This window comes from Labrus bergylta, chromosome 13 (genome assembly GCF_963930695.1).
Source record: "Labrus bergylta chromosome 13, fLabBer1.1, whole genome shotgun sequence".
Taxonomy (NCBI): domain Eukaryota; kingdom Metazoa; phylum Chordata; class Actinopteri; order Labriformes; family Labridae; genus Labrus; species Labrus bergylta.
In genome coordinates this window covers 28,638,874-28,660,082 of record NC_089207.1, presented here as the reverse complement: position 1 = coordinate 28,660,082, position 21,209 = coordinate 28,638,874, and the positions used below count along the sequence as shown (strand labels likewise).

General features: G+C 38.2%; 4 protein-coding genes across 5 annotated transcripts in view; 3 read left to right on the top strand and 1 right to left on the bottom strand.

Annotated features, from left to right (window-relative positions):
- Positions 1 to 1,573: 1,573 nt before the first annotated feature.
- LOC109984333 (protein FAM237A) lies at positions 1,574 to 4,484 on the top strand. Its single transcript, XM_020634435.2, has 2 exons — positions 1,574 to 2,408; positions 4,212 to 4,484. Exons 1-2 carry the CDS (start codon positions 2,033 to 2,035, stop codon positions 4,334 to 4,336), a joined length of 501 nt encoding a protein of 166 aa, XP_020490091.2. The 5' UTR covers positions 1,574 to 2,032; the 3' UTR covers positions 4,337 to 4,484.
- A 1,199-nt stretch (positions 4,485 to 5,683) lies between these two features.
- Positions 5,684 to 11,651, top strand: casp10 (caspase 10, apoptosis-related cysteine peptidase). The gene is made up of 13 exons (XM_020634424.3): positions 5,684 to 5,889; positions 6,380 to 6,666; positions 7,122 to 7,227; positions 7,457 to 7,592; positions 7,967 to 8,049; positions 8,159 to 8,207; positions 8,723 to 8,742; positions 8,839 to 8,869; positions 8,965 to 9,030; positions 9,148 to 9,239; positions 9,398 to 9,518; positions 10,151 to 10,610; positions 11,056 to 11,651. Exons 2-13 carry the CDS (start codon positions 6,392 to 6,394, stop codon positions 11,237 to 11,239), a joined length of 1,623 nt encoding a protein of 540 aa, XP_020490080.2. The 5' UTR covers positions 5,684 to 5,889; positions 6,380 to 6,391; the 3' UTR covers positions 11,240 to 11,651.
- Positions 11,652 to 12,153: 502 nt separating this feature from the next.
- On the top strand, positions 12,154 to 17,078 carry prkra (protein kinase, interferon-inducible double stranded RNA dependent activator). The gene is made up of 8 exons (XM_020634466.3): positions 12,154 to 12,377; positions 12,708 to 12,883; positions 13,794 to 13,875; positions 14,224 to 14,302; positions 14,501 to 14,618; positions 14,707 to 14,801; positions 14,907 to 15,069; positions 16,004 to 17,078. Exons 1-8 carry the CDS (start codon positions 12,325 to 12,327, stop codon positions 16,159 to 16,161), a joined length of 924 nt encoding a protein of 307 aa, XP_020490122.1. The 5' UTR covers positions 12,154 to 12,324; the 3' UTR covers positions 16,162 to 17,078.
- Positions 17,079 to 18,168: 1,090 nt separating this feature from the next.
- Positions 18,169 to 21,209, bottom strand: part of osbpl6 (oxysterol binding protein-like 6) — a 40,901-nt gene continuing 37,860 nt past the window's right edge. For both annotated transcript variants that reach the window (XM_029277468.2, XM_020634442.2), the window contains one exon: positions 18,169 to 21,108. In XM_029277468.2, coding sequence (XP_029133301.1) covers positions 20,997 to 21,108 — 112 coding nt within the window. In that variant the 3' untranslated portion in view covers positions 18,169 to 20,996. The remainder of the gene's footprint in view (positions 21,109 to 21,209) is intronic.

Sequence of the window (21,209 nt, the reverse complement as noted above, 5' to 3'; positions counted from 1 at the left end):
TTTCAGTCATATTCACCAATTTGAACCGCATCCAATCCCTGAATTGTATCCAGTCCGCACTTTGTCATTGGCTAGGGGAAACACACCAGCTCTCCACAAGAAACGTCTCAAGTTAACCGAAACAAAAGATTCAAATATAGGCAGAGGACAGGATCTCTGCAGGCGCCATCACATGGAGACCCATAAGTGATGATTGAACTTTTGCACAAGTTTTTTTTTTTTTTTTTCATTTTTAAGGAAAAACCTCCGGACTCTACCTTTAAGAGCTCGGCTAGCTTTTTAACCCTGCTTCCATGTTTGACGCTGATCTTACTGTTAGCCCGTTGGCTGGTTTCTGTGATTGATGATTTGACTGATGGATACCAAGAGGCATATTGAAATGAAACACAGAGAAAACAGATTGAGTAAAAAAATGCCAATTTGTCAAGAGTTACAAGTGATGGCTAGCTTAGCTGAGTTCTGCCACCTGAAGTACCCCTGGAGCAAAAGTCTACCAAGCTAGGTTAGGAATCACTCAACTGTGAGACAGGATGAGGATTGAATGGGGAAAAATAAATCTTTGTGGATCTGTTTTTCTTTCATGACGCACATGCTCATAACACAATGATTCCCATTTAATTGTAATAAATGGTGTCCTCTCTTCCTGTCTAGGAGCAACTTAACATCACATTTTGTGTTGAAATGTGAAATATGAAAATGGTATTCATTTAAAGTTATAATTTAGGCCTAGCAGCGGAAATTGTCTTAAAGTCTGCGTCTTTGCATTATCAGAAGGATGAATGACTAAGTAAGAAACTCACCCAGTACATTTAGTGTTGGCCCCTCACTGCGCAAGTAATTACGTTTGAGGTATGCGTGTGACATTTCAGTAAAAGCACATAAATGTAAGCACTCCCTTAAACACCAGTTCAAGAATGAGCTTGTTTTTACAGGCAGCCAAACCACTCAAGTTTCTCACATTGCTTATGTTTCCTTGACTATTTTATGTTTCCTTGAAGAAATTGATCAACTAATTTAGAGAGAAAATAATCAACACAGTAATTATTCGATTTTTCAAACCGTTAAAATGAATAAAAACATACTCTGCAGAACCATATGTACATTTTATTTAGTAACTATGGGGTAAAAAACTGGAGCGTTTCCTTAGGTCAAGTTAACCAAAAGCAGGGTCAGACATTATTGTAGCAGCTGTAAAGGCTGGTTATGAAGTAAGATTATGTGTCTTTAGTTGGACAGTATCCTTTTTTTGTAGCTATAACTAACTCTAATTCAATCACATTTTCATAAAGTATTAAATATGATAATAAACCTCTGCAAGAGTTACTTTAAACTATACAGATCTCTTATGAGCCATACAGTGATAAAACATCTGCACAATTTAAAGGGGAAATTCAGTAGATCATTTGCGCATTCAAATGTTGCACCTTTGAGTTATTAAAAATGTGTTTTAAGTGTTTTAAGTAATGAGATAATAATACAGGACAACATGGACATTACAGTTATATATCCTGTAACTAAGGCAATCACCTGCATATGATCACAAGTGTTTTAAAGAAGACTATTGGAAGGAATGAAAGGCTACTAATGCATTATTAACGTGAGAAGACGTCGACTAAAGCTGCTCGCAAAGGAGGGAGGCACTGACGTCACTTAGGACCCAACACATCTTACCAAACTTCATTCAACATAGTCTTGTAAGTCCAAGCTTTAGTGGTAAGTACAATTTCTCATCAAAGTAGTCTCCTTGCTCTTTAATAATGCTTTTTCTTTAAATAGACTATTCTTCATATTTGATGCTTTTTTTTTTTTTTTCTCCAGTTTTAAGGGTTTTATGCTTCTTTTGGTGTGCAAAACGTATTGATTGTAGGGCTAATTATATTCATTGTTGTTGTTTTTTTGCCTTAATAATGGAGCTGGGTGGGGTTTTTTTTTACATCCGGATGCATTTACTTTAAATGTTAATTGAACTACCAAATGACTTGATTTGCTGCTCAATATCAGAAACAGCTGGCCTGTGTTGTGTCCTCTGCAGATGGCCCCGGTACTCCTCAACATACACCTGCTTATAGTGTTTGTGCTGAGTTGTGCGCGTGCCGTCCCGCTGCATGGTCAGAAAGGGGCTCAGGTGGCTCAGGTGGACCCCTTGACGGTCCCCCGGGCGAACCCGCAGTGCTGGGACTCTTCCTCGGCTCTGCTGCTGGAGATGCGCTCCCCGAGGATCGCTGACACGGTGCCCGCCTTCTGGGACCTGATGGTGACCCTCAGGACGTCAGACAACAGCAGACACACGGCTCTGTTCTGGGACCTGGCTCGGGTCTTCTGGGACCTTTATCTGGACTGCGTGCTGTCCAGGAGTCACGGCCTGGGGCGGAGACACGTGACCGCGGTACACTCTCTTATAACTGACAGTAAGTGACCAATACACATAAACACAATCATATTATGTTTAACTAATATCACTGCTGGATCATTTTTTATATATCATGATCAGAAACAGGCTAGTTAAATGCTACATTAGATCAATCTTATGCATAATAATATATTGTGACACTAGGTATTACTTTATTATAATACTCCTGATTTTACAGAATCTATCAATCTATTTTTAATAGGCTTATTTTTAACCCAATATTCACACCTTTTCATGATCCACATGTCCAATGCAACTGTGTTTAGTGTTTTATTTTTTATAGACAGCACAGCTGGTTGTCTTTTTAAAGCCTACCTATAAATTATATGTGAATTTTAACTTTTTTTATTGAACTTGTGTAAATCCTCTTATCCTTACCTGTAGCCTTCTAAACCTTATTATAGGCTATAAGAATATAACACACATTGACATTTTTACATGCTAAAGTGAATTTGCCACAAAATATCTTAACAACACACACACACACACACACACACACACACACACACACACATACACACTGCATTTTAACTTGTGAAAAACAAATTTAAAAGTAATTTAATGAATGTATATGCTGAAGCCTAACAAAGTACAATTACCCAGGTACTGTAATTATGTACAAATGGTACATGTATGGTACTTTATTGAAATATTTTGATTTTCTGTCACTTTGTAGGCTACTTTCATGTTCTCCACTTCATATCAGTCAAATGTTTCACTTTGCACTCTTTGACTTTATTTTATTTTTATCACTGAGGTCCTTTACAGATTTTGGAGATAATAAAACATATAATCTACACTTAATCTCTGATATCATTATGTCTTTATCTTAAATTCTATTAATCCCTTGGGGGTAAAATTCACAATCTCCAGCAGTTGTAAAATGTAAAAAGTAAAAAGACACTGTACCTTTTTTCATCAGTTATGATTCTATAATTGAAAACGATATTCTTAATAAGTAATTATGCACAACAGGAAATCCTCCCCTTTAGAAGCTTTACCTGTAAGTTGGTGCCAACAATTTACTGAAGTAAATATTTGAGTGCATGACTTTTACATGTGTAGTATTTCTTCTTTTACAGAAGTAGATAATATGAGTAACTCCTTCACCTCCCGTTTTGATGTGGATTTACTCCATGTAGCTTTTGTCAAAGTGCTCGACTATTACAGGTACAAAAAGACTGCACCACTATCGATAATAGCAGAAGAGTGCAATTTCCTCAACAATGGAGGCAGTGAGGTGCAGACGGAAGCTGCAACTGCCTCTGATTGAAGTGTGATGTAGGAAACCTGGCTTTTAAAACAAATGTTTGAGGTCAGAGATCAGGATCCACGAAATGTCTTTAGAAAGAGGCAGAGAATGAAGACATCCTGCTCACCTAGAAAGGCATTATTCTGGAACCCTTCCATTGAGAATTACCGCCTCACATCCCTGTAGAATCAGCTCATCAGCCCACAGCAGGACTTACATCCAGTCTATATGTCTGTTCTGGTTTTAGCTCAGGTTTGAATCATAAGTGGAGACCTGATAGTGCTATATACAGCTGCCGTACAGCTGCAGCTGTGAGCACTTTGAATTAGGAGGAGGAATTGCTAAACATGTCATGAGTTTTGTACCAAACATATTTATCCTGGGCCTGTGTGTGTGTGTGTGTGTGTGTGTGTGTGTGTGTGTGTGTGTGTGTGTGTGTGTGTGTGTGTGTGTGTATGTGTGTGTGTGTGTGTGTGTGTGTGTGTGTGTGTGTGTGTGTGTGTGTGTGTGTGTGTGTGTGTTTGTGTGTGTGGGCGCACACCTTTTCAGAGTCCTTCAGATTCAACAGGTTCGGATCAAACTCGTGGGCGTGGCTCAGTGTCAGAGTGAGGTGTAGAGGACACATCAAGACCCTGAAGATCAAACCCAAATCAAACACACACTTTCACAAATAATACTGAATATGATCATCTTGTATATCATTTTTTCCAACTGAGAAACTGGAATTTTTTTTTACTGTATGTAACTGTTGGAGAAATAATGGAAAGATTACCTGTTTTTGTTTGTATGTTTTTTTGTGTATAACTGTAATAAATTAATGTATCATGGATTTAAATTGTTTGCAATTTGTTTTATATATAAATCAACTTTTTCAGAATCAGGTTTTTGGTCATAACCGTTTGAACACATACAATACATTTGTGCCCAGTTTTTTTCCAGTGTGATCAAAAATATTTTCCAGGACATGCAGCATCTTCAATTAATGCAAACTTGATATCAAGCACATATACATATTATGTTAACACAATAATATAAACAATGTGTGTTTAAAAAAGAACATTAACATATAGCCTCATGTATTTATAGATGCTACTGCTGTAAGACAAAACTATAACTTGGAGGCATAATGATGGGGTGAAGTCGTTCTGCTCCTGATCCGCTATTGGACATAGTAACAGAATTGTAACAGGGGCGGAGCAATAGCAATGTATACTAACATCAGAGCTGGTAAGACGGAACAGTAATGTGTGTGTGCATGTCTGAGTGTGTGTGTACAAAAAGCTCCCACTGTTTGTTGTAAGATATCTTCTGAATTTCATTACAAAAGGACCTTACTATATCATCAGACATGAAGGAAACATGCTTTGTTAAAGTGCTGGCTTCTCTGACAAAGATGCAGCAGCCAGTTGTCCTCCTTTTAAGTTTTGATCTGATTTGGGTTTTTTAAATAAGCTTCACAACCAGAAACGTTGTAAGACTAGTATACATATTAAAGATAACACAGTAAAGTAGAGAGATGTTAGAGCGTAGAAAGGTTTCAAAACTGATGCAGAACTGGCTAAACACTGAAGCTTCCATGGCTGTGGCATGGCAACCCTTGTGTGCATTGATTCTTGGGTGGGGGAGACAGCTCTCTCCAAATGTGTTGAATTTAGACATTTTTAGCTCTAAGTGTCAGTTACATATTGCTCCTTAAGGACAATCCTATGTTTCACTGTCCTCAAACAGCCGAGTCCTCCCCTGGTAAAACTTAGTAGCTTCTGCTTTATTTTGTGACCCAGAATCAAAAGTATTTGAGCCTGGTTTAATAAGTAAGCTGCTTATATGATTTTAATGATGTAGTTGACTTTATGTCGACGGGAAATTTACTCAAAGGTTATTCACAAGCTGTTCCTGTTTTCACAGCCAGTGACAGCCCTTTATGCGGTTTGTCCACATAAAGTCATGTACGTCACACAGGTAGGAGTCTCCCATCACGTGACGTGCTCTAATAGTCGTTGTTTTCCCAGGCCGCGCGCAGGCCCTCTCTTACTTTCGATTTACACTTCCTCCTTTGAGCACGTCATTTGAAAGTAAGTGCGAAGTATCTGCTAAATTGGAGCTATGAAAAAAAACATTTGATCGGATGGTAAAGTAGTCTAAAATCATCTGAAACAAATCGAGTATGCTGAAGTGGACAACATAGCCTATATCCTGTGCGGGTACACCAGCTGAAAACTGGTCTCAGGTAACAGTCTTAATATTTACAGTCTACGGTAACAATGCACGACACACCTTTAAAGTAGGTCAACTGGTTTGAATGAAGCAGTTAAGTATTTTGGTATTAAATAGTTAGTTAGGGGAAAGTTTACGGTTTATCATTGATCATGTGGTGCTTTATGTCAGGCTATTGAGAATATGCTACTGCTCACATTCAGACACCTTCTGTGTCATTAGCTTCGTTGACCTGTAGGCTTTTATAACAAATTACATAAGCCTACATATGTTATAACAATTTTATTTTGTAACTTTGGCTCTACATGTACAAAAAACATTTGCAAAATGTAGAAAAAGGAAAGAAAGTGATAAACCCTCCTTGAAAATGTTATGCAAGGTTATCACAGACATAGTAGTTGTTGGTTTGATGTACCAGAACACAACAAGACATCAGACAGGTCTGAAATAGAGAAGCCAGATATCTGATTGTGTCTTGTTTCTCATTATTATGCAAAAAAAAGAAAGAAAAAGAAATGGACTTCCAGAAGCTCCAATTGGATGTAGGGAAGGCCCTGAGTCAGGAAGAGGTGAAAGCTTTAGCATTTCTTTGCACTGACCTCCTGGGCCTAAAAGTGACCTCAGTGGGGTCGGCCAGTGACCTCTTCTCTCGCATGGTGGAACAAGACCTCCTCTCTGCTGAGAAACCACACCTGCTGACCGAGCTTCTCCTCATCATTCAACGCACACGTCTGATCCGAGACCTCAGGCTTACCGAATCTACAACCAAGAACCTCATCTCTTCATACAGGTGGAGCGCCCATGTTTGATTGTTGTTATAGTCAATTATAGTCAATCAATCAATCAATCAATCAATCTTTATTTGTATAGTACCAATTCATAACTGTTATAATAATAATAATAATAATAATAATAATAATAATAATACATTTTATTTATAAGCGCTTTTCAAAGACTCAAAGACAAGACAAATAGTTAAAAACAGAAAGAACAGGACAGACTAACAGACATTGCAACATTACACACAAATCATAAAGATAACAACAATAAAGGTAAAACTACAGAAAACAGGAAATACATCACAATCATACACTGAAAGCTTGTTTGAAGAGGTGAGTTTTGATCAGTGATTTGAAAGTAGGAGGGTCTGTGCAGTGTTGAATGTGTGTAGGGTCTTTCTATAAACAAAAAGACATTCGACTAAAAGATCATTATATAGTTGTGACTCTCTTTCTGTATCACCAGGAAGCTGCTCTACAACCTGTCTGAAGATATAACTGATGCTAACTTGAAAGACATAAAGTTCTTGTTGATAGGACGGCTTCCTCGTAGACAACTAGAGGACAACGTGGTGAGTGCAGTCGCTCTAATCAGTCGCTGTTATAATGTTTGAAAAACATTTCTTTAACGGTATGAGTTAGATGGTTTTGTCATACAAAATACCACATTGTCATACCATGCTTTGTTCATCAGAAATAGAAATCAAATTCTTGTTAAGTTCAATGTAAACCTACATGTGTTTTTATTCTTCTGCTGTAATGCATCACATCACCTAACAGTACATTTGCTGAACTTGTCAGACTACTCTGGAGGTTTTCCTCGAGATGGAGCACAAGGACCTCATAAACGACACCAATCTAAACTTACTGGAGGAGTTGCTTCAGAGATGCTGTCCTGTATTGACTAAAGAGATCAACAGGTACAAAGAACAGCAGGGTAAGCTACTGGAACTTCTCACAGCAAATAAAAACATTTCATTATAATTATAACAAAGTGACACAAAAGTAAATTATCAACAGGACAGCTGGGGTTGACATAGACAATGGAGACTTGTCTTCACCAGGTCCTTCCTAACACATCACTAACCCAACATTTACAATATCTTCTAGCTTAAAGAAAGTGTGAAAAGTAAAATGCTACTGTTGCATTGTGGGGATTGTATTTAGGAAGTAGGCAGGAAGCACTGGGTAAAGGAGATGTGACAGTTTATCTCTCTTGTTAAGTTTTATTGAGATTTCACCCTTACCTAATTTTTATACATATCTCTGTGTGTACATCTTGTTAATGTTGCTTGGTTTTTTTATTAACAGCATCACTTCACAGCAGCCATATTGCTCAAGAAACAGGCCGACCCAGATCTATTTCTTGCCCTCCTGAGCCAAACCAGAACCAGGTTCGTTCTTTCATGTTGCTTGAAATGCCTCTAAAAGATGTCCACCAATTCTCCACCTGCGTTTTTTGTTGTTGTTAAAAAGTCTTTTTTGTGAATGTTTTTTAATCAGTGCCTTCCATTTTCCCATCCTGAGAGGTGCAGGTCAACTGACTTTTCAGGTAAGCAGACGCACATCATTTAACATGCAACATAAACATGTTGTCGCGTTCACGTCGACACCTTGGTGAGTTTGAGATTTGAAATGTTGAAATATTTTACACATCAGTGTTGTCGTGTTGTATGGTAATGTTTTAATAAATCTCTTTCTCAAATAGGCAAATAGATGGACAAATTACAGTTTTTGACATATCATTTTTTAAAGTTAAAATGGGAGGAGTTACAGTGAAATATTTGTAAAAGTCAAGGTCTTAACTTAAGATATTTTTCCTTCATAGCAATGATGTCAAGTCTTATAATTAAGGGATACTCAGTTAAAAAACTTAATCAAAGAATTTGTTCCCCCTAATAGAGATACCATCATTTTATACCATCCAAGTGGCCAACATTTTCCAATGCACAACAGTTCAGTTATCCACCCACATACACGCGCGAGGCATTCATATTAAATGTGCATTTTTTTTTTTTCAATTCTGATGAGCATCTTTATTGAAAACATCATTTGTGTACCCTAAAGATCCACCACCACTACCAGAGGTGAGAGTCCAGTCCACCATTATAAAACAAAGAATGTGACAAAAACCTTGAAGTGTTGGAATCTTAAATTGTCATTTCTTTATTTGTGTCACCCAGTCTACCATGAGTCCTTCCAACACGTCTGTGGGTGAGTCTCTATGCCTTAACTGTAACCTTCTAAACCTGTTTAAAGGCAGTGTCCTGGATTCAAATTGAACTTTCTTCTCTCAACATTTGTTGTAGATGAATATCTGTCCCTGTCACTGAGCAGATTAAGCACTACAAGAAGCAGCTCCCCCTCCTCCAACGGTGACTCTCGTGTTATCCTGTTATTGACACAACATGTCACATCTTTTAACCATTCAGTATAACTTTTGTCCCTTTCTCTTCACCTTAAATAATAATCTTTTTTCTTCTGTCCTACAGTGGGAAGTGATGCTTCTGTAATATCGCCATCTCAACTAAACGAGAACTCCTCTCAACAACAGACTGCTCAAACTACAAATACAAACACAGAGGTGTGTGACATTTTTGAATTACACGTGCAAGAATTTAATTACCTTTAATAATAAAATCTGGTTTACACGTATATCTGTACTAATTAGAATCAGAATCAGATTTATTGGCCAGGTATGCTTACACACACAAGGAATTTAACTTTGGTTTATCTCTGAAGGATTTGGGATCATATCCCATGACTGCAGCGAAGAGAGGACTCTGTTTGATAATAAACAACAACAACTTCTCTGAATCCAAACAACGCCTCCAGATGCGAGAGGGGACCATGGTGGATGAAGGTTCACTTTCGTTTGATCAAGTCTGATTAAAACTGCTGCATGGCTTCTTAGCTTGCTGTGTCTGAACTGGTGCTAGATTTAAAGGTCCCATATTATGCTTTTTCTGGTTTTATATGCCCTTTAGTGTGTTTTCCATGTGTCCTGTGCATGTTTAGGCACATCTATGTGCAAAAATTCAAAGTCTGCAGAAACGCAGCTTCTCCTACGTCCTCCTGTTAGCTGTAGCATTAGCTGCATGTAACGCTCGGTTCTAGCCCCCCTGGATAAAAATGTGTCAGTCCGACATCATTGTCAGTGTGAGATCACTGAGCTAAGCCCATTGGCTCGTTGTGGCAAGCCCAGCAGCTCATGTTGAAATTTCCAAGAAGCGTGCTGAGCAACTCACCAATAACGACAGAACGGATCAGCAGACCAATCAGAGCAGACTTGGCCCACGTGGGGTCTAACAGTTTGGGCTCAGCAGAGTGTAGCTGACGGACTCAGAGCGTAGAGGGAGCAAGGAGGAGCAGTACATGAAAACAGACACTTTTTTAGCTATTGTGAACATACAACAGTAGGTACATAGATTAAATATACGAACCCCAAAAAGGGCAGAATATGGGCTCTTTAAGATATCATCTGTGTGCTTCCAGAGCGCTTAACCAAAGTGTTCGAGTGGCTCGCCTTCCATGTGGTGATAGAGAGGGACTGTGATCGAAAGAAGATGCTGTGTCTGGTTCAGAACCTTGGCAAAGAAGACCACCATGACGTGGACTGTCTGGTGTGCTGCGTGCTGAGCCACGGCGAGCAGGATGGCGTGTACGGTGTGGACGGACTCACCGTAACTCTGAACGAGCTGAAGGAACCTTTCAATGGGTCAAAGTGCCCCTCTTTGACAGAAAAACCCAAGCTGTTCTTCATCCAGGCCTGTCAGGGCGTGAGCCGGCAGGAGCCCGTCTACATCGAGTCTGATGGCCATGACTCCATCCCATCTGAAGCAGACTTCCTGCTGGCCATGGCCACTGTGCCTTCTTATGTGTCTTTCAGAGAGAGGTCAAATGGCACATGGTTCATTCAGGCTTTGTGCCAAAACCTCATCCAGATGGTGCCAAAGTAAGTGACACTAAATAGCCAATATGGTTAAATAATGTGATCTCTTTGAGTGTCAGAAAGTCACATTGTTTATTTACTCATTTGATACCATGCTGAGGGTACTGAGTATCAGTGAAATGTCCTATTTTATTTGTATGGTTTTAAACATCCAACTATATGTGGGGAAATTTAAAAATGAAGGATTATAAAACCAATACCTCACTTTAAAAATGTAATTATATAATACATAATATATTATACACTTACACAGTCCACTGTGCGTAACGATTTTATTTTAATCAGGTACATTATGTTACTTACACCTCAATACCAGGCTCAGGTTAATGTTTTACATGCAGGACTTTTACTTGAAATGGACAGTTTTTGTTGTGCCACTGCTTCTTCTCTAGGTGCTGTGATACTTTAAACTATAGATTGTATCTCACTGTGTTGTTGTTTGTACCAGGGGACTCGACCTCATGTCTATCCTGACAAAGGTGAATGCAGATGTGAGCAGAAAGACTGACAACACTGGCCAGAAAAAGCAGATGCCTCAACCTGCCTTTACACTTCGGAAGAAAGTGGTCTTTCCAATCCCCAAAGCCCCTCCTCCCAGCCTCACCAGTTTGATCAACTCACACAACAAATGATTCTTTCATGTTTTTGTATTATATTCTCAGCTTTAAGTCTTCTGGGTATTATCTTTAACAACGCTCATGTGTTCATAAAGAACTATGATATTCTTAAATCTTGGAAAACATTTTAAACTGGACTCTAAAATTAAGATTATTATGTCACACAAAATGTTCACCAAAGGTCCATATATCTCTCCATTTAAAGCCGGAACAATATTATTGATTTTACACGATTTTTAATGAACTATTTTATATAAGATGTCTATCAAATTAGATGTACTTTTTAAAATGTTATGTTGTACATATAAGCCACATTTTCATGTTACCATTACCAAGCAGGTTTACTCTAACACATGTGAATGTATATGTGTGTCCATTGTCAAGACAATAACAAACAATAAATGTAAGGCCTGCCATTTTAAAAGTACTCATAATGTGTTTGTGTTTTGTAACTCGATTCATTCTGTGTGTTATGTATATGCACCTTTTATCACATTCATAAGTCTAAGTCTTTAATGCAGCTGTTCCACACCTTGAGATGACCACTGATTGGCATCAACGTTTAATTTAATCTCCACCAATTAGACAAAAAGACATTGAAATTCATGTTTTGAACTGTTGCTTAAACATAACAAGCAATCTGATTGTGTTCGACTTGAAAAATATGTAATATAGTTAACACATGTTTTGCCTCTTCCTCACAATTTAAAAAGAACTATTTACAATACTTAGTCTTTGAACTAATACACCACATGTTAAATTGCAGATTATTATCAATCATAGTCATTATAGTATCAAAAAACATCAGATGATTTAATTATTGGAAAGCGGAGATTTAATTCATGAGGTCGACAGTTTGGTGAAATCACCACGAGGTGGCGCAACACATTTTGGTGCCAACACATTGCTATTACTTGACCCGCTGGTAACCCGGATGTTGATATGATGTGATTCGGTAATTTCCCCGACCTGGCTACAATGAAAAATATTTCGCATTTCTAGGCCGTTCATATTATTCATGATAAAAACTAAATCTATCGAGTCAGAGTGGTGTCTGACATCTTTCAGTAACCCGCAGTGTCTCAGAGCAGCTCGTAAACATGTCTGAAGAGGTTTCTCCATCACCTGCACTACAGTCCTCCTCTGACACCAGGTTAGAGGTTACATCTCTTCTCTACCTTTGATTACCTTAAACAATGACATGTTAAAGAATGTAACGTGTTTGTGCTAATACTGAAAGAAAGGGAAATATGAAAGTCTTAAAAGTTTATCAAGTTAGATGACACATAACGAAACTGAAGATGGATTTTAGGAAAGTGAAACTTAAGAGATGCAATAATAAGCTAAGGAGTGTATAAAGCGTTATATTGTATGTGTATGTCTCCAGAAAATGATCATTGTGAGTAAGAAAGGATAATTGTTTTGCAGCATTAAACACAACAGTTAACATGGTGATGATTTCCTGTATGTTCAATAAACACAGTCTGGATACAAATCCAGCGCAGAGGACAAACCCTGCAAAGACACCAATACAGATCCTGCATGAATATGGCACCAAAAGTGGGAACCTTCCTGTGTATGTGATGGAGAAGGCTGAAGGAGAGGCTCACCAGCCCAGCTTCGTCTTCAGTGTGAAAATGGCAGACGTCACCTGCACAGGTAAGTTACTGCCCCATCCTGCTGTGTTGAGAGCGACTTGTATTTGAGCTAAACATAACATGCTGATAATCCAGAAAGACCACTTCAGCCTGCATCCTACCATTCATCACCCTCGAATTATTGTCAGAATAGAATAGAATGACTTTATTGATCCCAAACTGGGAAATTGTGGTGTTACAGCAGCAGGTTGTCAGAGCAAATAAAACAATATAAGAATAGATACAAAGCAAATAAGCACTTAAAATATATAAAAAAATAAGAACAAGAAGACATTTATACATTAAGGATTTAACTTAACATTCTTACTGGTTAAAAAAATGAAAAATGAAATACAACATTTATTCAGGCTTGTCAACTGAATGTTAAAATACTTGCTGGAGGTAAGAGATGTAAGTTTACAAAAACAGTGATGATAGTACATATGTAATAACATATAGAGGGTTCTCCAGAGCTGTGCAAATTTGTGGCTGTGCAATCAAAGATATACATGTTAAAGTGCAGGAGTGTAGATACATTATCAGTTGTTTGAGTTGCACAACAGCAGATACTCTTGAATATATTTATATTCAGTATATGGTTTCTTTGTAGCCAAGGCATCTCAGGGATAGAGCATTTCAGGTCCTGAGAAGAGGATGAGACACCTTCAGTGTTGAGGTGATCAGAAGTAATCAAGTATTAAACACATTCAAATGTCTTACAGCAAGAATATCCCCTATCATTTTCTGTATTTCCATTTTAGTAATATCCTGAATGAACCTTAACTTTCTTGAACCAAACTCCTTGTGAAATGTCATTGTAGTACAAGCATTCTTTGGCTATTCTGGGAGGTGAAGGGACTTTTGATTACAGTGCTGGAGGTAATGTTTTATATCGTTTGTAATGTAATAAACCAAACTGTATCTTGTTCCAGGTCAGGGTCCCAGTAAAAAGGCTGCTAAACACCAGGCTGCAGAGGCTGCCCTGAAGATTCTGAACATAGATGCTGGAGAAGTGTGAGTAGAGCTGACATAATGTTGATTAAACAGGACTTTCAATCATTTGAATTTATTTCACAATAAAACATTTTAAAATACATTTTATCTAAGAAGACTTTTTGTGAGGTCGAACTGACATTTAAAAAAACACGTTCTTTGAAAAGTTGTGATCAGTATTTTTGACGTCTGAGATCACTAAGAAAATAGTTTGCAGATTGGCAATGTCCTCCATCTTTTTTTTTTAAACCTGATCTGGTATTGAAGGTTTTACAAATGCAGTCCTACAAAAATACAATCAACATGTTACTTGATGGTCTGTTAGTGAGTGTCAAACAGCTTTAAAGTCATTCCTCTAAATCCCAACAGGAACGTTCCCGTGAAGTCTGAGAGTAACGGTGTGGCAGTAGAAACAAACAACCATCCTAACTCTGTGGGGGTGCTGCAGGTGTGTACACCTCTGTGTGTTCTCATGTGTTTCCTTTCATTGAAGATTTCTGCCTCTATAGAAAAGGCTTATTTCCATTTTATAGACTCACTCAGCTGTAGTGAAATATTTGGCTTTTTATATTCACAGTTAGTATTCTATCATCTATTTCCCCTGTCCTCTTCCTTTTGTCTTCATACATGGTCTGTTATTTTTCAGGAGTTAGCTTTGCAGAGAGGATGGCGTCTTCCTGAATACACGGTTCTAAAGGAGTCTGGTCCTCCACACAAGAGAGAATTCACTGTAACCTGTCGAATGGAGTCACTGACAGAGAAAGGTGTGAGCGTGTTTCTAAAATGTCTTGTAAAGTGTATCAGCCCTCCGTTATTCATCCTGCTCTTAATCTCCGTCCTCTGATTTGACAGCTGTTGGAAATTCCAAAAAGGCCGCAAAGAAGGCAGCTGCAGAGAAAATGGTGGAAAAGCTTCAGAGTCTGTCAGGCTGTTCTGAAATCACATGGGTATGTCACATAGTTCTCACAGGCAGCTGCAACATTTCTGATATTCAAAGTCTTTGAAACATGTAAAAGATTTTGTGTTCTATTTCCTTTTTTTTTATTTTTTAGAGTCCTCAGCCCAGTGTTCGATTTGAGAACTTAAGAAATTCCCAAGCAGAGAAGATAACTCTGCTGAGGAGAAACCCGCTGAGCATTCCTAACACTGACTACATTCAGATGATGTTGGAGTTAGCCAAGGAGCAGGGCTTCGAGGTCACATACTTCGACATCGGTGAGCAAAGCACACTCACACAGGCTGCATTCCATTCTGCTTATGGTCGCTCGCATCCCTCGTTTGTTCCAAGGGAAAACGTCTGATGTCTCATGACTGTGTTTTAAAAATGATTATAGATCTATCCCAGTGTGATGGAAAAAATAATACATAAATCTTTATTTATAACAAAAAACCCAAAAAGCGTAAATGTGCCTCATGAGAGAGAGGAAGTGGGAACGACACTCAGGAAAGAAGCCACAGGTCGGATATTTTTTATTTTTAAGATTTAATTTTGGGCTTTTTGTGCCTTTATTGTAGAGATAGGACAGTGGATAGAGTTGGGATTAGTAGGTGGGATTTGAACCTGGGCTGCCCGCTTCGAGGACTACAGCCTCCATACAATAACCATTGGGCCACGAGCGCCCCTCCACAGGTCGGATTTGAACTTAATCCGTCTGCTTGGTGGACTCCAGCCTCCGTCCGTGTGGTGCAGACTAATCATTAGGCACATAATGATTCTTTTAATGACAAGAGGCTCAGTTAGTCTTTCCTCTGATATTTAAAGATGTACTTTAAGCAGAACTAAGAATAAATAAAGATGACAGTTATTAAATGTGTTTCTATGATTTGCTGCAAATTGTTTTTAATTTCCACCGCACAAAATATTCTTAAAGAGGGAAACATTTGGCTGTGAAAAGGGTAATAATTATGAGATAATTGTAAAAAAAAAACAAAAAAAAAACTGGTTTCATCACAAAATCAGCAACGAGGAGAGATGTACTGCTTTGTCAACAGGGGTCGCCAAAATCAACAAACCAAAAGTTTAAAGGTACATGATCATCCTCAGTAATGACAGATCTCAACAGACTAGAGGACCCAAAGAACAAACTTATGTATTTGATGGTCGTGTCAGGTTTTAAACTAAACGTTGTTGTTGTTTTGTTTTAATTAGATGAGCTGACGGTGAACGGACAGTATCAGTGCCTGGCAGAGCTGTCCACCTCCCCGCTCACTGTTTGTCACGGCACAGGCATTTCCTGTAGCAACGCCCACAATGACGCGGCACACAGCGCGCTCCAGTACATCAAGATCATGGCCTCCATCAAGTAAAGAGAAATAACCACAGTCCACATCTGCTTCACCTAAACAACAGCTGACGTCAAGGTGATCTTCACACTCGTCTTCCTGTCCCGTGGATGATAAGAGGTTAAGGTATATTTTTTATAATAATGTGTATCACAAAGAGGATCATGCTCCACAGCAGTATATTTACTTGAATCAGGCAGCTTTAGAGCAGTGGATGTGAAGAGACAAACATTCACTATGAAGCAAATACATCAAGTCTTTGTTTCCAGGTCATACCATCATGTATTAATACAAATGATGAAATATTTAAGCAAACTAGAGAGTGTCTTTGAAGTAGGAATCCATCAGTACGCATCATGAAGCATCTCCTCCTGAACCTTTGATATGCATAGTTTGAGCTCAGCTCTTTAAATGTTTGTTTGTTTGTTTGCTTTTTGGGATTGTATGCCTCTTTTTTAATAAATAAGGGTGTTGTTTGTTTTAGATTCCAGTCGACTTAATTTATTTTTTTATTCCACTTAATCCATGCAGCAGCAAACTGTCTTTGAGAGGAAATAGAAGATCCTAAACTTTTAATCAACTTCATGGATATCTTCCTTACTTTCCATCTTTGAAGTAAACAAAAGTCGCCTGAAATGGATTTGAAACAGTGTATTTATTTAATAAACAATATTTATTTTTTCTACGTCCACTCTTCCCTCTTCCATTATGCAAATCTCCAGTTCAACTCCTTCTGTCTTTATCTGCTTGACTCTCCAAAGAGATCCACCCTGCTCACTTCATATCCACATTCCTCTGTTGCCATGTTTTGCAGTGTGCCTCATAGTAGCTTGTGTTGAATTTAATAAAGGAACTGTCCGCTGTATGAACTGAACCCCGATGGAAAGCAGCAAAGAGCTCGAGAAAGAAGCAGGAAAATAAACAATAACACTAAATGTCAACGAGTGTATGTCTCTGTTAATGATCATAGTGTGGAGAGAACAGATTGCAGCGTTGCCTTCAGGAGCTCTTTACAGTGTTATTGAATGAAATGTCGTGGGAGCTGACCACCTGACAGCCATCAATTCATCCCGCTGTATTAGTAGAAAGGTAATTACATCAGGGACTGTGTACTGGTTCATTCACTCTTGATTAATGTGGCTAAATGAGACACGAGAAACACATGCCGATACGCACAATAGGATGTAAGAAATATATTCAAAGAAAAACACATTGATTTGAACCGCTTTTTAATTCTATTTAAACAAGTTATTTTCTGCCTTTCATTGTGATTTCAATCAGAATACTTTTCTATAAATTAAGCACGTTTGTTCTAAGCATCGTCAGTGTTTAAGCAATGCATCACAAGAGAGGGAGTGATGTTGAACTGAATATCAGCTCTGCTGTGACTGGGTGAAGATAATCACAGATAGTGCTGATGTCCCTCTCGTGTGATATTGATTTCAGTTATACAAGCAGACAGTAGAGGAGAAAATTGAAGACCAAGCCTGATAGAGAAAAACACGTTCGGCTGTAACTGTTTAGAGTTAAAATAATGTAAAGGTTTTATTGATGATAACGACGTGATGTCATCTACAAACAACCTTTATGGAATGCCTCTAGACCAATCAGATTGCTTGTTTGGAACTGACTGTTGTATAATGTCCATTATTAGTGCGGCCAAAGAGGAATAAACCACGTTTAGTTTAAAGTAACATTCCCTCTTTAAAGCATCTTCTAGTAATAAGATGTGAAAAAGCAATAATAGAGTTCATTGATCAGATGTTTGATGGACAAAAAAATGAATATTCTTTATATCAGTAATTTATTAGTTATTTGTAATTATGTCTGCAAAAGTCCCTTAAACCTCCTTTGATGAAAAAGTGTGATTTCTATGTTTAGTTTGATTTCAGACAGAGATATATAAAGACTCTTTCCACTTTAATGATATTAAATGACAAAGTTTTCTTGATAGTCTTGTTTACAGGGAAATGTCATGCTGTTGATTTATGAGCCTCGTCTTCTCCATAATAACCACACACTCGTCATTAGTAGAGTTTTACAGTTTTATTAGAACAAGCACTATATAGCAGCAGTGTACAGTGTTCATGGAAAGATATGTACTTTGTTAAAATTGCACTTTAGAAGGTCTCCATTTGGAAAAGATCTGAAATAATTGAGCTGACACGGTGCTTAGTGATGCATGTCAGTGCGAGAAACAAAACCAAAAAAAAACTACACGAGAGCCCAATTGAGAAAACCAAAAACCTTTTTTTTTCTTTGTAAGGCATCTGCAACATTCATTGGCAGGCTAAGTTGTCTAGACATGCAGGCAGAACAATGGATGAAGAAAGCATGAGGAGGTGTTTTACTACAACTACAGACTGACTGACAAAACCTGGCCTCGACCTCCACACGCAGTTGTTGTGATTCTTGTTAAACTCATGTAGGAGGGAGAATCGGAGCCAGCTTTTGTAGTAGTGGCCCATCTTCTAAGTGTGCTGTATTTACAGTGATGTTGGAGAAGCAGAGCAGTGCACAACATCTTTCACACTGCAAGCATTTTACTGTCAAATAAACCTCTTCTTTTTTTTATCTTCTCAAGTCAAAGACATCTCCCTCTAAATGTTAAGCCAAGACATTTTAACCTCAGTTAAATCCTGAACTCTTTTTTAATTTTTTTAGATCTAGTTATCATCTGTAGGCGTGTGGAGACTTAATGACGTGTGGTGTACGAGTTCTTATCAGTGTGTGTTGGTGAGGCATTAGTAAATGCATTAAGGCACAGCAAGTGATACGGATGCTGATTTGTAGCATTGAGTGGGGTTAAAATAACAAGAGTACATTACAAACAAAAGGGTATGGATGCAAAGCACTACTATCTTTTTGGTTTGTTATCTACAGTACCATATGAACAGTGCACATAAGATGAATATTTATATTCACTGTTTTTCTACCCGGGTGTCCTCGCCCTGCAGTCCTGACTGAATGAGGAGGATACCATGTTGTTGTTTTTAGGGGTTATGTTTTGTTAGTCTGTAACATAAAGTGGGGACACATGATGTTAAAAAACATTAAAGCTAATTAGCTTTGCAATAAATAAAAAAAAAATGCATAAATGTAACTGATTATAGCAGTAAAGTCTCTGAGGAATCAAACTCATTTTCATTTCAGGACAGTTTCGTTTTTTACTGCACTAACTGGTTTGGTTTTCACATTTCTTATGACGCACAACCTTCAGCGTCCTGAAACTGCATTTACAGGTAACAACCTGTAGGTGGCTCTCATGTTTCAAATTGGAATCTCAGCATAATCATGGCTGAGTGACTCATGGGAATGCAGGCATACTAAACAGTTATTTATCAATCAAAAGAAGTGTATTCCAGTTAATATTATAAGGAATAATTTAGCTCATTAATAACCCAAAGTTCTATACAGCTGTGAGAAATGTTACTTTTCTTTATTACACTTTAATTTATGGTCCAATTTTTTGGTTATTTGTCAGAGCAAAGAAACAATTTAACTCTTTTGGACACTGAGGGGAATAAATTATTATTTGGACAAAGTAATAACCATTGATTCAGTTCCTGGTATTCCTAAAATAATGACATATTTGGATTTGTGTTTCACGTGTAGATAAGTGTTCAGCCTTGTACTTATGGGATGTGACTGTTTATCTCGTGCTTTACTGTTAAGTCAAGAAAAATCATGACAGAGTCTCAGCAGGACTTTGAAGCTGTACAATTTACTACACAATCTTTTCTTAGACCCCCAACAACATCCAGTGTTTGAGAGACTTCTCTTCTTCACTGACACTAAAGTAGTTTTCTGCTCCACATTCATTCAGACTCGATGTGTGCCCACTATATATGGAGAGAGTCATGTGTGTATTTATGTAACCATGTGAGTCAGAGGAGCGGGTTTCATGTAACAATGTTTAAAATTAGACAGTACAGCAGGGCTGCTGAGGGTCTTCCTCTATTTACACATCATTCCATGGTGAGTAGCTGGACACTGAGACAGATCTGTGTTGATGGTCTAAAAATAAAAACAAAAACATCTGAACAGTTGTAGGTGTGTCCTGCATCACATGTCCAAACCAATGGAATAGGATTTTCATGTTCTCCTTCCAGCACACGATTGACTCTGAGCGCTCTGTTTTGAAAGAACCCTTTAAAAAATGAATCTGTGGACAGTTTGGACACTTCCTCTACTGCAGACCAGATTAATTTGAAATGAGAGGTTTCCCCGAGAGAGCACTGCTATCTCAGATCCAACATTATTAAAAGGCAAAAAATAAATAAAATCTGCTAATACACATGATGCTATTTCACTCAATTCTGAGTCGAGGATATTTTATAAAAATATCTCTTTTTTTTTCTTCTATAGTAATTGATGACATAAATGTAAATGTGGCTTAATGCCGGTGAAAGCTGCTCTCTAAACATGCACTGTATCGTAGGTAATCAAAACGTCTACATTAGAGACTAATCTAACACAAACTGCTGTCAGAAATCAAATGGCTTCGACTAAAAAGCTCTAAATCGTGTGACTTGTTCCGGCGTCTTTTTAAGGCAAGGAAATAATCAAAGGTCAAAGGAGCTGAGGAAGATCTACATAGGAGTGGTACCACTGTTGTCCTGACAACCCAGCTTCCACAAGCACAATGAAGGCGACCCTTCAGGATGTTTCCATGGATGGATGACCTTGTGGCAGTGCCGCAAAACCTCTACAAGTGTTGCTGGCTGTCAGAGCGTCTGTCAGCTCTGCGGTCCATGCACACAGACGTCTTTGATCGTTAACATGTTTCTCCAAACACCTTGTTGTGCATAGGTAACGGATTTCTTTTCGGTTATATCGGACACAGCGTTCCCCGTGTGTTACCACAGGTTGGCTGTAGGCTCCATATTGATGAAGCCGGGGTTTTTGCGGAGCTCCCAGTATGTGTTGTTGGAGACCCATCTCTCTCTGTGATTGGAATCAACAACTTTCCTGGAGGAGAAGACACAGAAGAGACAGTTTGTGACTGATACACTGAAAAGAAAAGTCATAATTAGGCAGATGTCTTTGGGCTGGTAATGCCTAAAAATGTA

Bases quoted from the DNA above. Each gene is read 5' to 3' on its own strand.
- LOC109984333 (XM_020634435.2), top strand. From the start codon at position 2,033: ATGGCCCCGGTACTCCTCAACATACACCTGCTTATAGTGTTTGTGCTG. The intron at 2,409-4,211 runs GTAAGTGACCAA...ACACCTTTTCAG, and splicing joins ACACTCTCTTATAACTGACA to AGTCCTTCAGATTCAACAGG.
- casp10 (XM_020634424.3), top strand. From the start codon at position 6,392: ATGGACTTCCAGAAGCTCCAATTGGATGTAGGGAAGGCCCTGAGTCAG. The intron at 8,208-8,722 runs GTAAGCAGACGC...TGTACCCTAAAG, and splicing joins CAGGTCAACTGACTTTTCAG to ATCCACCACCACTACCAGAG. The intron at 9,031-9,147 runs GTGACTCTCGTG...TCTGTCCTACAG, and splicing joins CAGCTCCCCCTCCTCCAACG to TGGGAAGTGATGCTTCTGTA.
- prkra (XM_020634466.3), top strand. From the start codon at position 12,325: ATGTCTGAAGAGGTTTCTCCATCACCTGCACTACAGTCCTCCTCTGAC. The intron at 13,876-14,223 runs GTGAGTAGAGCT...AAATCCCAACAG, and splicing joins AACATAGATGCTGGAGAAGT to GAACGTTCCCGTGAAGTCTG. The intron at 14,802-14,906 runs GTATGTCACATA...TTTATTTTTTAG, and splicing joins GCTGTTCTGAAATCACATGG to AGTCCTCAGCCCAGTGTTCG.